General features: G+C 42.0%; 1 protein-coding gene across 2 annotated transcripts in view; it reads left to right on the forward strand.

Moving 5' to 3' along the window:
• The window catches only part of Sin3a (SIN3 transcription regulator family member A), a 65,900-nt gene extending 51,196 nt beyond the window's left edge, over window positions 1–14,704 (forward strand). For both annotated transcript variants that reach the window (XM_013518961.1, XM_005393507.2), the window contains exons 17-21: window positions 3,671–3,844; window positions 6,055–6,147; window positions 6,964–7,058; window positions 11,437–11,644; window positions 13,641–14,704. In XM_013518961.1, the coding sequence (XP_013374415.1) occupies window positions 3,671–3,844; window positions 6,055–6,147; window positions 6,964–7,058; window positions 11,437–11,644; window positions 13,641–13,871 (801 nt within the window). In that variant the 3' untranslated portion in view covers window positions 13,872–14,704. The remainder of the gene's footprint in view (window positions 1–3,670; window positions 3,845–6,054; window positions 6,148–6,963; window positions 7,059–11,436; window positions 11,645–13,640) is intronic.
• The last annotated feature ends 1,053 nt before the right edge of the window (window positions 14,705–15,757 follow it).

The raw sequence follows: 15,757 nt of genomic DNA on the forward strand, positions 1-15,757 counted from the left end.
ATTTTTGCCTTTTGCTTTTTTTGAGTTTGAGGCATTTTTGCTTTTTGCCTTTTGCCTTCTGCGTTTTTTTTTGCCTTTTGCTTTTTTTGCTTGTTTCTTTGTTTTTTGGTGCCAGAAATGGAACTCACAACCTCGCGCTTGCCAGGCAGGTGCTGTGCTCCTGAGCTATATTCCTGGCCTTTTTTTTTTTTTTTTTTTTCCACCACTCAGGGTCTCACTGTATAATCTAGGCTGGTCTTGAATTCACTAGGGAGCCCAGGCTATCTTTAAACTCTTGGCAATCTTCCTGCCTCAGCCTCCAAAGTGGTAGGATTACCAGTGTGTGCCACCATGCCCAGCTTGCCTTGCTTTTGGAAGGACAGGTGCCTCTCTGCCTGTCCATCTGAGATTGGGGCAGAGCACTCTTAGTAACTGGATCTCAGGTCTTAGAGATCCAGCAAGCAACTTCTTCATGAAAATCCAAAAAGATACTGGACCTTCCCATATGGTACCTGAGCAGAATCATCCTATGAATGCAGTCAGCTCTGCTCACAATTTCTGAGAGAGAAATTCCTGTTAATCTAATTTTATATAAAACACTGACTCCATTTACCCTGTGCTGCTGTTTCTACTTACACATTTGCTGTTGGTACAGCCAGGAATAAAGTCTTTCATGGGTACAACCACTTTAAAAGAAAGCCAATAAAACCTACTTATGTTTTATAAGCCTGAGGTTAGTTTTGAAACAGTAGATAAAATTAACCCTTTTACTAGAAGCTTCTGGTTATAGTTTTGAGTCAGTGATGTGTACTGTCTCAATTACTTTTTTTATGGAAACAGGTTTCCTCTAGAATATTCCAGATCAGTGAGGTTTTGGTTTTTTGAGACAGGGTCTTGCTGTGTAGTTCAGGCTGGCCTCAAAGTCACTGTGTAGTCTAGGCAGGCACCAAACTCACAGCAATCCTCCTGTCTCAGCCTCCCAAATACTGGTATTACAGCCGTGCATCATCAATCCTGGTGTAGAAGGCCCCAGGTCAGTGAGTTTTTAAGACACATTCAAGCTTCTCATCTTAACTCTTCAGTTGGAAGCATCTCTTCTCTCACTCTGCTCACTTGGTATTCCCCCAGAGTTCAGTGATGATTGGAGGTAGAACTGTGTTTCATAGTCAGATCATGCATATTCACCTTACCTTTTCCTGACTGGCTGAAGAGGAATTCGTTGTAAATATCAATAGGGAGTTACACAGTAAGTATAGAATTGAGAGGATGGCTGTGCCATGTGAGGACTAGATTGGGCGTCTGTCTCTGCTGCATGCCTTCCTGCTGTCTGTGTTCTCCGTTCTTGTGCTCCTCACAGCTGGTCAGCACATACTCTAGGCTTCTCCAGCCCTCTGATAAGTGGCTTGTCAGGGCAGTGCCTCTGACCCTGGCAGTGCCCAGCCAGTCCATACAGATGTTCCTCTGTGGGGAAAAAATCTACCAAACGTTCTCAGTGTCATTTCATAGTACCAGGAGAGAGAGTCTGACCAGCCTTTGAAGTGGGAGGGGTGCTGCATAGTTGTCTCTGGATTTGTCCTTCCATTCTTTGAAAAGATTTAAGGAGGAGCCAGGTGGTCTAGGGAGTCAGTGACCTAGCCTACTTTGATAAGAGAGTACAGATCAGCAGTATCTGTGTGGTAGATAGAGGACATGCTTTGGATATCCTTTGTCACCTAGTTTTCTTTCTTGTTTACTGTGTCCTATATCATTAGCTCACGATAAGCGGTTTTTTGTTGTTACTGTTTTTATTTTGGGTGGATTTTTTTTGTTTGGTTTTGTTTTGTTTTTTGGTCTTTTTGAGAGGATTTCACCATGAAGTTCAGGCTGGCCTTGAGCTCACTTTGTAGCCTAGGCCGGTCTTGAACTCAAAATGATCCTCCTGCCTCAGCCTCCTGAGTGCTGGGATTACAGGCATGCATGGCCACACCCAGCCAAGCATTATTTTAATGGTGGTATCCAAATCCCTTATAGGCTGATTGTAATTTACTTAACTATTTGCAGTGGCTGGAGTTACTGTCCTTTCTACTATCCTCAGATTACTCACCCTTCTGACTTGCCCTGTGTCCACTTAGCTAAAAATACATACATATATGTTATTTAATACTATTTAATGTTTTAAAAATCATTAGTAACTCTTGTTTGAAGGATATCTTTTTTAGAAAAAGGTATCTTAAAAATAGAGTGGCTCAGTTGTTATGAGAATTTCAAAGTAAAATAGGTGGAGTTTTACTTGAGAGTTTTTGTTGTAAAATAGAAATAATGGGCTGGGAATGTACCTCAGCGGTAAAGTGCATGCCTAGCATATGTGAGGCCCTCGGTTTGATCCCCAGCACCAAAAAGCCCCTACAAGACATTGTGTGCAATTTAAGTACTACTGCTTGCTGTCAAATGCAGAAAAATTAATGACGTCTCTGGTAAGAACATTGTCTTAAGGTCAGAGAGTGTGGCTATGCGTTCATCTCTGTTCATTCAGCTGAATGCTCCTGACAGTTAATTCAGCAGCCATTTCTTAAATACCTGCTAAGTTTGAGGGTTTACATGACAGCGAGGAGATAAACCTGAGTATTATCTTCATGGTTCTCTAAAGTTTCCTCCCTGTCCTAGCTCACAGTTTTCTCATCTAATATGTATGTTTATCTCATAACAGGGCATCCTCAATTTCCAGCCTAGTTCCCAGGGAGTTACAAAGATCAAATAAGTGTGAGCTGGGCATGGTGGCATACACCTGTAATCCCAGCATTTGGGAGGCTGAGGCAGGAGGATCGTTGTGAGTTTGAGATCAGCCTGGGCTACAAAGGGAGCTCAAGGCCAGCCGGAACTGCATAGTGAGACCCTGTCTCAAAAAGATCAAAAATTTAAAAAATCAGAATAGGTGTGAAAGCAAATTGTAAATCATTTTTAAGTAAGTGCCATGAAAATATAAAACATAGAAAAAATTTTAAAGATCCTTAGAATTTATTTTACAGTTTTGGTGCTGGTGAGCAAACCCAGGACCTTGAGCATGCTAGGCAAGTACTGTACTGCTAAGCTACACCCCTGCCCTGGTGTTCTGGTTTAAACCTAAAATGTCCCCCAGAAGTCTCATGTGTCCAGAGGTGGGGCTTTTGGAAAGTGAGTGAATCATGGGGGCGCTGTATTCATCAGTGGATTCGTCTGTTGATGAGTTCATAGCTGAATGTGCTATTAGGAGGTGGGGCCTGGCCAGAAGTGGGTCATTGGGGGTGTGGCCTGGAAGGGTATATTCTTGTCGCCGGCTCCTTCCTTCTCTCTCTCTGCTTCCCGGCCGCCATGGGTTGAGCAGCTTTCCTCTGCCATGCCCTTCTGCCGTGCTGTTTCTGCATTGAAGCCAGCCAACTATGGACTCAACCCACTGAAACTGTGAGCCAAAATAACCCTCTCCTTTAAGTTGTGGGTGTTGGGTATTTTGTCCCATCACTGGGACAGTGACCTGGTTTTGCTTTTAAATAGATATGCAAATTTTATTCATGAACCACTGATATAGTCGAAGACCTTGACGTGGTTATTTTCCAAAACTTTAATACAGTGCTTTTGTATTAATGTTGTGAATTACCTTGCTTTTTGAGTTGAGTGACTGGAAGACAGGGAAAAATGTTTTCTTGCTTACTGACATCTTGCCTTTGCTTGGTTCCAGCTGCAGCACATTGTCAGTGATGAGATCTGTGTGCAGGTGACTGACCTTTACCTGGCAGAGAACAACAACGGAGCTACCGGTGGCCAGCTGAACACACAGACTTCAAGGAGTCTGCTGGAGTCCACGTATCAGCGGAAGGCAGAGCAGCTCATGTCAGATGAGAACTGCTTTAAGGTGAGAGCTGCTTATGTGACACAGGACCTTGCTAGTGAAAGTGAAAGTCTTAGGACTCCAGCAAAAGTCAGAACTGTGTGCTTTGATAGAGTGATGCTACCCCTAGAATTGCTGAGATTTCTGATTGGCTTGTCAGAGGAAACACAAAGAACATAGAGGAGTGAAAAAGCTGCCTCCCCTGGATAATCTACTTTGGTTCTTTCTTAAGTTTTAAAATAACTTATCATTTGTTATGTTTACTATTTTGTATTCTGGTTTTCCACTGAACTTTTATCAGTGTGTTTATTTGTGAAATCTATGGTCATTGTTTTTTTAAAAAAATAGAAAATTCAGATAACCCAAAAAGCTAAACTGATAATTTTTCCCAGAAGTAATCACTGATGATATTTCTGAACTTTGCTTGTGATTTTTTTTATTTGTTTGTTTGTTTTGTTTTATGAGACAGGATTTCGCTAGGTAATTCAGACTGACCTTGAACTCACTATGTACCCTAGGCCAGGCTCAAACTTGCAGTGATCCTCCTGCCTCAGCCTTCCAAGTGCTGGGATTACAGGTGCAAGTCACCATTCCAGGCTTTTCAGCTTTTTTCTTTTTTTATTTTTTGAAACAAAGTCTCCTTATGCAGGTCAGGCTGCCCTTGAGCTCACTTTATAGCCCAGGCTGGTCTCCGACTTACAATGATCCTCCTGCCTCAGCCTCCCGGGTGCTGGAATTACAGGCGTACGCCACCATGCCTGGCCTTCAACATCTTTTTTTATGGCTGTATATAGTTCATTTTATAGAGAATTAATCCATCATGTTGGACGTTTACACTGTTTCCAGATTTTCACTGTAACATTGGCTAATTATAAATCAAGTAATTGGAAAAAACCATTATGTCCAACCAACTAAGGGAATTGGTTAATTTATAGCATATTGTAAATACTGCATAGAACTGTTTTTAATTCTTAAAAATTATAAAGAGGCATGGTGGTGCATGCGTATAATCCCAGCACACTGGAAAGCTGAAACAGGAGAATTCCAAGGTTGAGACCAGCCTAGATAACTTAATGAATAGATTCTGTCTCAAAGTAAAGAAGGGCCAAGGATGTAGCTGAATTCGAAGGACCTGGGCTCATTCCCTAAAGCACAGAGATTATAATGTAAAATGAAGGACTCCCCTCAGTCTGTTTTAGAAGTGGCTAGGTATATCAAGTTTTAAATTTTACCAGCACATAGGAATTTTTAAAATTTCTTCAAAAGAATGTAATTCTCAGGTTTCCTCCTAGGCCCTTCCTTCTTGGTATGACCCTGGCAGTTGTCTTATATGTAGCAAACTGTCAGGCCGGCCAGAGACTGGATGGTCTTCAGGCTTAGAAGACAAGAGCTGTGTGCCAGTCTCCACTCATCATTGCTCTACGTAGCTTGTATTTGCGTCCATCACCCATTGCTGTTGAATTTTTTTAAAACCACACAAATAATAACAGAATTTAAAATTTCCTTTTTTTTTCCCCAGTCTTTTTGAGACAGGATCTCACTATGCAGTTCAGTTCTTGAATTCACTTTGTAGCCCAGGCTGGCCTCAAACTCAAAACGATCCTCCTGCCTCAGCCTCCTGAGTGCTGGGATTACAGGCATGCACCATCATGCCCAACTTAGAATTTCAAGGACTTCAAATACATTTGGTGTCATTATCATGTAACACTGTTTCAAAATACGAGGCTTATTTACATGTTTGTATTGATTCCTACAAGTGGGATTATCAGTTGAAAGGGCATTGATAGTCTACAGTTCATCCTAATAAACAATAAAATTAAATTTTTTTTTCTTTTTGCAGTTCTGGGGACTGAGCCTAGGGCCTGCAACATGCTAGCAAGTGTTACACCTGTGAGCTTTAAAGTACTCATTGGCACTTCAGTAATTTAAGAAGTACATAATTCATTTTGCTCTTAGCAAGGTTGGAATTTAGCCTTTATCACTAGTCTCCCAGCCTTTTGAGGATCTTTCTCGACTCTTCAGTTGAAGTAAAACTTTGTAACTTTATTGCCTCCATACCTCCCACAGCTTGAGCTGGATCACAGCTCGAGCTACCTGCCGCAGCTTGGTGGCAAACCTGTGGCACAGGTGCCACAGCTGGCTGTTTATCATTGAAAGCTTCCAAAGGTTCGCCATCACCAAGCTGGGTTATAGCTTTGGAAATGTTTGTTTACACTCTGGCTTGTTACTTGCAGCTTATGTTTATTCAGAGCCAAGGCCAGGTTCAGCTGACTATTGAGCTTCTTGACACAGAAGAGGAGAACTCCGATGACCCTGTGGAAGCAGAGGTATGGGCAAGTGTCCTCCTGGTTTCTTGTGCAGAGCAGAGCTGGTGGCAGGCCCTGAGAGTCTTCCTGGTACTCGGTCTTAAGAAGACCTAGCTCCTTAGGCCTGTTTGAAGGTCAGGGGCTTAAGGGACAGGTCACTGCAGCCATGTCTTAGACTAAAGGGAAGGGCTGCCTGGGTGTGGGTTTCTAGCGGTCTCCCCTGAGGAAATCTCATGGTTGGCAGCTTTATTGTCTTTTTTCTTTTGTGTAAGAAACAAATGAGGTGCCATTTGTGGCACTATCAACTTATGTCTTGTCACTTTTTATGGGGCCAAATGAAGACAGGCGTTCTCAGCCCAAAGCAGACAGTGGCGAGTTAGCACAGTTTGTCTGGTGGGTAACGCGAGCGGGAAGCACTGGCTGGGCATAGACCAGAAAACCTACTTGGTGCAGATACTGGCTTTTGTTACCAAATCTCTCCTATTATATTACCGTCCCGCTTCCTGTTCTTCCTTCCCCTCTCCATCTTCAAGAGATACCAGAAGTCTGGATTTTCATGTGGAAGTTAACTGATTTTTCAGACATTTTCTTCTATATATTTTGTTCTTTAACAGAACCCTCTATGGGGAAGTAAAACTTGCTGTCTTGCTGGTTAACAGAAATTTAAAATCTGTGTTTTAATACCAGTAACAAACATGTCATGAGGGCAAAAATGTTTGGTCTTGAAATTTATATAGACTTTGAACATTTTAGTCATAGTGTTTACTACAGTACCTGTTGAGGGTATTGTTCAGATTTTATGACCTTTTCCATTTCTGCTTTTGTTTCCTACCCCAGCGCTGGTCAGACTATGTGGAGCGCTACATGAATTCCGACACTACCTCCCCTGAGCTGCGAGAGCACCTGGCTCAGAAACCAGTGTTTCTCCCGAGGTGAGTGCACCGGGTCGTGTACTGCCCCACACACTCATGCATGGCTGAGGAGTGGAGAGTCAGTGATTCACAAGTTCTTGGTTCTCATGTTTTCCACTCATTTGTTCTGCCTGCCAAGGGCACTGGGTTCCAGGTTTGTGTGGTTGTTACAACCTCTGCTTGCTGGAGCGTGCCTCCGGGTCAGGGAGGGGAGAGGTGTGGAGGACCTCGCAGGAACTTGGCTGCACTGGGTGGGCAAGTACAGTCTCCGAGCTCGATGATTCATTGGAAGAATTAGCAAGGCTCAGCACATAGTCATACTTGTAACAAGGATACATTGCGAGAAGGAAATAAAAGCAAATCAGCAAAGGGAAAAAGGTGCCTATGGCAGAGTCCTCTTCCTGTGGAAGCACATGAGACATGTATGTACCAGGGAAGTTCACTAGAGATGCAGTGTCAGGGGTTTTTATTGAGTGTTAGTCATGTAAGCACCCTTTTTCTGGCATGAACCCAAATTGTAGACTCTCAGAAGTTGTATAAACAATGTAGCATGAGTCACTTACATGTTTTTTGAGAATGGCTGAAAGTCCTCAAAATCTAAGATTTCACACTCTAACCAGGGGCCAGATTTCTAAGCAGGACTTTGAAAAGCCAGCAGTCTTAAGGCTATTATGGTAAGTCTGTTCTACATAGAATTTTAAATTTCCCCTATAAACAGACAAATTATAATGCTATGCTTGTCTTCTGACTATGAAAACAATGTTTCAGAAGTATAAAATAGGCTGACTAGAAGAAAGTTTAGAATTGAAATTTCATGTGTTACATTCTTAAAAGGAATGTAACTGATACTGATACTGAGTCTTCATAAAATCATGGAACCAGGACCAGCAGACAAGTGTTTGCTCCTTACTTCATTTAGCAAGTTGTGTGTGCCAGGTTCCTTCCAGCTGTAAGATTTTAATAGATTTACATTCTGGGTTGTAGAATGTATGGGGGTAGAACATGGAAATGTACGAAGCTTTCACCCCAGAAATTCGATTCCTTTTCCCCTTCCCCTTTCCCTCTCATCCCTTTTCTTTTCTCTGTCTCCCTCCCTCCCTTCCTCTCTCTTCCTCTTCTTCCTTTCTAACATAAAGACATCTTTATTTTTATCATTTAACGCTTCTTGTGCAAGGCTAAGGATGTAGCTCAGCGGCACAGTCTCCTGCCTAGCAAGCTTTAAGTCCTGAGTTTGATTCCAGTACAAAAAAACCCACTTGTGCAATATTTAGCTTTAGACTTTGAAGTGTTTTATCCTAAAAACTGTTTTCCTTTAGTCAGGTTTGGAAATGGAATCTGAGCCAGTAAATGTTAATTCTTACATTACTGAGCTGCTTGAAAGTAGAATCCTAAAGTTGGACTCCAGCTTCACCTGTGCCTCACAGTGCAAGGCAAAGTGTTCATTCATTTTTGTGTCAAGCAAGTGTAAAGACTATCCTGGAACCTCTGACTTCAGGCAACTATCATTTAAAACATTTTAGGATTGGGGCTGGGGATTTAGCTCAGCGGGCACAGTACCTGCCTGGCAAGCACAAGGTCGTGAGTTTGATTCCCAGTACTGGAAAAAAAAACAAAAATAAATAAATAAAAATAAATAAAAATAAAACATTTCAGGATTTAAAAATTGGCAATAGCTGAACGATTTATAGTGAGCGATGAAGTCAACTGATTCAGTGGTCCAGTAGCCAGCGCGCAATACAGTCAGTTAACAAATGGGGCAGACTGGTCACACATTATCTTCCATGGTCTTGGTTCCCCCACCACACCACACCACATCCCACCCCCCATCAACAAATGAAAGCGAGTTAATTCAAGCTAGCTATGTTAACTATACTTAGTAGTTTATGGTTCCATCTGACATCAATATTTGAATGGAACCTGTTAACAGTTGAATTTTTCTGCCGAAGTTTAAGAGCTAACCAGGTGCCAGGCATGGTGGCACATGGCTGTAATCCCAGCACTCAGAAGGCTGAGGCAGGAGGATTGCTGCAAGTTCAAGGCTAGCCTGGGTGACAAAGTGAATTCTAGACCAGCCTGAACTGTATAGTGAAGGCGGCGGGGGAGGGAGGGAAGGAAGGAAGGAAGGAAGGAAGGGAGGAAGGGAGGAAGGCAGGAAGGCAGGAAGGCAGGAAGGGAGGAAGGGAGGATTGATTCAAAACAAAAGAATTAGGGGCCTGGGGATTTAGCTCAGCGGCAAAGCTCCTGCCTGGCAAGCGCAAGGTCGTGAGTTCGGTTCCCGGTACCAGAGAAAAACCAAAAAAAAAAAAAAAAAAAAGAATTTCAAAACAAAAGAATTAGTAAAAAGTGATATTTTTCTCCATTTTGCTAATCTGTTTAGTGTTTTGCTTAGCTAGTTCTTATATCCACTCTGTATTCAGTCGGCTACATTGTAGTTGAAATAAGAAAACGTAGCCATACTCATATAAATGCAAAAAGGAACATTTTCCTATCCTTTGAGAAACTGAATAGACTCTATAAGGGTGGTTTCTTAAAGGTTAGTTTCAATGTCAACACAAATCAGTGAGCTTGCTGTGTGGTCAGGTGAAAATTGGTTTATCTTGTGCTTCGAATCAGTCATTTTTTCATTCATGATTGGTTATTTGGAAGTTACTGGTTTATTATGCATAGTAGATTAGTCACATGTTTTATACTACCCCTCCCCAAGTCACAGGGACAAATAATGCCACTGATCTCATCAGGCACATCTTTTAGAGTTAGGGAACTGGTAGGCTTATGGTGTCTGCCATCACTTTTTTACGAAGGTACAAGTTTTGTTTGAACTCTCAAACCCTACCATTGGTGTTCAAACCCTGCCATTGGCAACAAGTACGTTCAGTTGTTTTCTTTAATTTTTCTTTCAGGTAAAAATAGTGATTCATTTGCAACTCCAGCACTTACCTTCAAGAATCCCATTGTACTTTAATACACAAGCTGCTTTATGTGCAATTTCCATTTTATCGCACAGCATATTAAAAAGATGAAAACCAAAGGGTAGCAGGATTTCAGTTAAAATATTACTGTTTATGGCTGGGCGTGGTGGTGCTTGCCTGTAATCCCAGCACTTGGGAGGCTGAGGCAGGAGGATCATTGAGAGTTCAAGGCCAGCCTGGGCTACAAAGTGAGCTCAAGACCAGCCTATACTGCATAGCGAGATCCTGCCAAATAAATAAATAACTGTTTGATCAAGGACATTCTTAACTAAAACTGACTTTTTCATTTGAATGCCAGCAATAGAGAGCAATACAAAGACTTCTGAGAAGAGTTTGGTGCCAAAACCAGCATGTTTTTAACCTTTATTTTTATACTGCTAGTGCAAATATCAGCACAGTAAAAAGTGCAAATAATGTTTTAGTATATTATGAAAACAGGTTTATTTCATGCACCTTCGTGGAATGGACTTGGATCTCTCCAAGGGCCCTTGGCCCTAAGAACTGCAATCATACAGAAATCATATGTGCAGATACTTGGTGAAGCAATAGTTTCAATAGCAAAGGATGAGGAGCAGTGTAATTGTGTAGCTGATAACCTTTCCCCATTGGATGTTGGAGAGAATTAGGCTCCAAATGCCACCTCTCCCCTCCTATATACATTGATGTGACTTACTCTTCCTGTGTATATGGAAAGATAATAGTTACATAGTATCTTTGAGAGAATTTTAAAAATAGGCTTACAAGTAATTTTCTGTGTTGTGTGATTTAGATGAGGAACCCCAATTGAGAGAGGCTGTTAAGAAATGTAACCACTTAGGGCATGTTGCTCTGCAGCAGTTAAAGAGAATGAAACAAATCTATGTAGAGAATTAAAAATGATAAGTAGAAAGTTGAGAGTAAAGTACATATCCTAACATAATATTCTGTTTTGTCATTAAAAAAAAAAAATCAAGTTCCAAAGCAGAAGTATAGTGGGTAAATTCACAGACAGAAGCCTAGAAGTTTAAGGTCAAAACTGTGGCTACCACTGCCAAAGCCAAAGGGCATTTGGAGAATGAGAAGTAGAAGATGGTTGAAGATTGCTACTTCTTATTCTCTGTCTTGTTTAAATCTTTTTTTATAATGAAACTATAAACATTTATATGTACACATGTAACTAAAATTGTGAGCCAAGCATAGAGGCCCATGCCTATAATCCCAGCATTCTAGGAGGATTGGAGCCCAGTCTAGGCAGTTTAACAAGACCCTGTCTAAAAAATTTTAAAAATTTACAAAGGGCTGGGAATACAGCTCAGGGTGAAGACCTTGGGTTCAGTCCCCAGTACCACAAATGATAGGTGCTCTGAAAGCACAGAGGAAGGAAAACTCATTTGGTAAGAGTTACGTCTCCTCTAGACAAGTGCTTATCCTGTGGGGCTTCTCTTTTGTAGGAACCTGCGGCGGATCCGGAAGTGTCAGCGTGGTCGAGAACAGCAGGAAAAGGAAGGGAAAGAAGGAAACAGTAAGAAGACCATGGAGAGTGTAGACAGCCTGGATAAGCTGGAGTGCAGATTCAAACTGAATTCCTATAAGATGGTCTATGTCATCAAGTCAGAGGACTACATGTATAGGAGGACTGCCTTGCTCCGGGCTCATCAGGTGAGAACCAGTCATAGTTATTTCTCTCCCTGTCTACTTCCCCGCCAGGCAGACCCGGAATGTTCAGGTTTGTTTCTCTTAAAATCCTCTCTTTGCCTGGTGTGATATCACATCCCTGTGATACCAGCACTGAGGAGGCTGAGTAAGGAGGATGAGCTTAAGTTTGAGGCAAGCGTGAACTGCAGAGACCCTGTCTCTCTCAAAAAAAAAGAAACTTTTTCTTGGAAGGAAGAATTGTTAGATAATGGGGCAGTGCCCTGTCCTTCTGAGGGCAGTGAGGGGAGAACAGTTTCTGGTGCTTGGCTGGCAGGCTTTGGTCGTCGGGATCTTAATGCAGTATTTCTCCCTCTGCATGTCTGTGTCCAAAAAATCAGGTTCTGCAGTACTGAAGTTAGGACTTCCCCATGGGAATGTGGCAGTACACACTGTAACACTTTATAAGAGCAGGAGATACCCAGTGGTACCTTCTGGTAAGGCTGCTCCCTGTTTATGTTTCAAGTGGTACTTGACATTTTTCTTGTATGAATTCTTCCTGATTTCGCCTCCTGTCTCAGTGGTGACACCTTCCTGATGTGTTTATATACTGGGTATTTTGCCAGGCCCTGGGGTGCAGCCATTAAGTAGAGCAGACAGGTATATGATGTGTTCTCCCAGGGAAACCAGCCAAGAGAAGGGACAAAGGTAACTGCTGCAGGCCTTGCATTCATTGGTGGCAGCCCAAAGAAGTAATGCTTGAAACCTGAGCAATGATGTGGAGCCCATGTACCCTAAATGTAAAGCCACAGAAAAAGTAGGATACGTGTAGTTAAGAGGGTAGACAGGAGCCACTTCTGTCTCATAAGCCATGGTGAGGATTTTGTTTGAGGTACATTGGAACATTTTTTACAGAGATGGCTCCATTATCACTAAAAGAATGGGGAGGGCACAAAGTTGGAAGGGCAAAGACCCCTCTGATGACTTGGTCCAAATGGGATATGGTGGCACCCGGATTATGCAGTTGGCATGGAATCCAAAGAATTAGATTGCAGCTTAAGCATGGGGAGGGTGTGTGATGGGTCAAACACCGTTTTCATAAAAAGAGGAACCCAAGATGTACTGTCTGGTTCTTTTGGCTTTTGCTGTTGTTAAATCATTGAAAAGTTTGGAGTACATCTGTTAATAGGAAGGGATTCCTACATTTGGAGGGAGATCAAGCACTCTGTCTTAAACTGATAAGGCTGGATGTTCAAGGTAGAAATGTGGGGTTTAGTGTGATTCTCATGGACGGCAGTGGCTGCGATGTTACAGTGTTCGAGGAGCCCAGCAACTGTTTGTGTCTCCTGTGTCTTGCATGTGGGCAGTAGTAAATATTTACCTAGTGTATAACTGGGAACTGCCCTTCATTCCCAAGCATAGGCTCTGCTGCAGGGTAGTCATGATGGGACAGGGAGAGTAAGGTATAAGCCCCTTTCTCTGTGCCACCGTAGAAGTGAGCTGCTACTTGCAGTGCTGAGCGAGAAGACCATAGCTTGTTATAGCTTAACTGTAGCTTGTTAAGTTCATCTCTGGAATGTTCAGAGCAGCTAAAGTTGCTGTGTAAAATGCAGCTTTGGTTGTGGAGTGAAACTCAGTGGTAGAACTGAGCTAGCCTGAGCCAGCCCCTGGCTTTGATCCCCAGTACTGAAAAAAAAATTGTTTTTTAAGGCAGATTTGTGAAAGCAGATAAATCTATATTTTTAACACATTCCTTGGTGATATTAGTGCATACTAAACCTGAGAAGTATGGTGGTATTCTGCCCTGAACCTGTGTTGTTTGATCTGCCTTATTCTACCACTCTGTGCTTCTAATTCTCTTTAAACAGTGGGGCCGGTTGCCCTTTTTTTCTTTTCTTTTTTTAACCAGTAATATATGCCAGTTGAGCCCACATCTTTCTTTTATTACTTTCAGCCAAAATTAGACTTTGTATGTGAAGAGATTATTAAATGCTACTTAATTTTCCCCCTTTCTGTTTTGTAGTCCCATGAACGTGTTAGCAAGCGTCTGCATCAGAGGTTCCAGGCCTGGGTAGATAAATGGACCAAGGAGCATGTGCCCCGTGAAATGGCAGCGGAGACCAGCAAGTGGCTCATGGGTGAAGGGCTGGAGGGCCTGGTGCCCTGTACCACCACCTGTGACACAGAGACCCTGCACTTTGTAAGCATTAACAAGTATCGTGTCAAATACGGCACAGTGTTCAAGGCTCCTTAACTGCAAAGCCAGAGCAGTAACTTGAGGGTGTGTGTGTGTGTGCGCGTGTATATGTGTGCGTGTGGGCGGGCATGTGCACTCACACATCCTGAAGAAGCAAGGAAGATGCCTTCCCAGCCTCCCTTGGCCTCCCTGAGACATGGCCACTGGGCGCAGCCTGTCATCAGGTGGGATACATGCCTAAGGAAGGTGGACACCTTGCAAAGCCGGAGCTGGCACTTCCCCAGAGATGTCAGCTATTGGCCTGCCCTGCAGGGGAAGAAAGCCCATGCAAGCAGAGACATGTGGTTGCTTGCTACACCAGCAGAGCTAAGACTCGTGTCTCCGGTGGCCTGACCTATGATGGAGGAACCCACGCTATTCATGCTTCAACTGGATGGAGGTGCACTTACAAAACAGACTGGGGAAGGACTGGGTCAAATGGATTATAACTGGGATGGTCACGGCTCCTCCCTCCTCCCACCAAGGGAAAAGAGACTGGATTTTTTTGATTTTTTTTTTCCCCCTGGTCACTTGAGCACATCTAAGATCACACATTAGATTTTATGTGGGACCTCTAGTTGGCTTGGGATTGATCATCTTGTGGATCTGATTCCTGATGATTCCCTTGCTGCCCATCCCTTCTCCTCTGGTTCTCAACCTCAAGAAGTTCAAATCAGTCATCCTTTTTAGCTCCTGTGGAACTGTTTTGTACCTGCTTCTTTACTAGTCTCCCTAGTGCTATCCACCAGCTTTACTCTGACACACATGTGCGCGTACACACACAGTTTTAACTTTTTTTTTGTAAATAATGTACATATTGTCAATTTTTTATTAAAAGAAATATGCTTTGATGTGCTAGTGTAACTGCTCTAGCTTCTTGTGTACCATAGTACTATGTGGCTTCAGATTTAGTACCTATGAAGAGATGTATAAGACATTTATTACACTTTTTACCAAAGGGAGTTACCATTGTAGTACTTTTATGTAAAACTTGTCTTCCCTTTTGCTCCAACTTCTTTTTCTTTTTTTGTTCTTTCTTTTTTTTTCTTTTTCTTCTTTTTTTTTTTTTTTTTTTTTTTTAAATAAATAAAGCTTGGTTCTTACTTAAGGAATAAATTCTCAACCCAAGTCCCTTGTCCTCATCAGAGAGCTGTTTTAACAAGGCAGGATTTCTGGCTTCAGTTCCTTCTCAGTACAAACAGGATTTTGCTTTAAGAAGTAATAGTGACTTGCACTTGTCCCAAATCAAAATATCCCAAAATTTTAAAATGGACTTCATTGTTGTTGGGTTTTTTCCTACTTTATTCTTTTAGTGCAATTTCCCACCTCTGCAATTATGTGAAAATATATTTGGATGAGTTGCTAAGCAAGATAGTATTTCTATCTATATTTTTCTTATCTTTATTAGGAATGAGGATGAATAACTTAACATACCAAACCAGTATTTGAAAGTTTTATGTGAATTGTAAGGTAAAAATGCTGTTGGGAGGGAAGAAGATTTGATACATTTCCTTAAGCAACTACAGATGTGAGCTACATAAACACGTTTTTTAATTATATACATTTAAAGTGGTGCCTTTTTTGTTGTTTTGTTTTTTGTTTATTTTTTTGTTTGTTTAGCCAGAATCTCACCATGTAGCCTAGGTTGGCCTGGAACTCAGGCAATCTTCCTGCCTCTCTTGAGTGTTGAGTGGTGGGACTGTGGGCATGCACCACCAGCACACCTGGCTCTAAACTAGCATACATTTAAACATGAATGATCAGGACTTGCATACGGTTAGCCTGGCCCTTTAGTAATAGAGCTGATTTTTTCTCCTGCCGTCACCTTACATACAGTTGTAATCAACAATAGTTTTTGTTTGTTTTTTAATTTAAAATCACCAGTACTATATAAAGAAAAATGA

The sequence above is a fragment of the Chinchilla lanigera genome, unplaced genomic scaffold (genome assembly GCF_000276665.1).
Source record: "Chinchilla lanigera isolate Chin_1 unplaced genomic scaffold, ChiLan1.0 scaffold00049, whole genome shotgun sequence".
Lineage (NCBI taxonomy): Eukaryota > Metazoa > Chordata > Mammalia > Rodentia > Chinchillidae > Chinchilla > Chinchilla lanigera.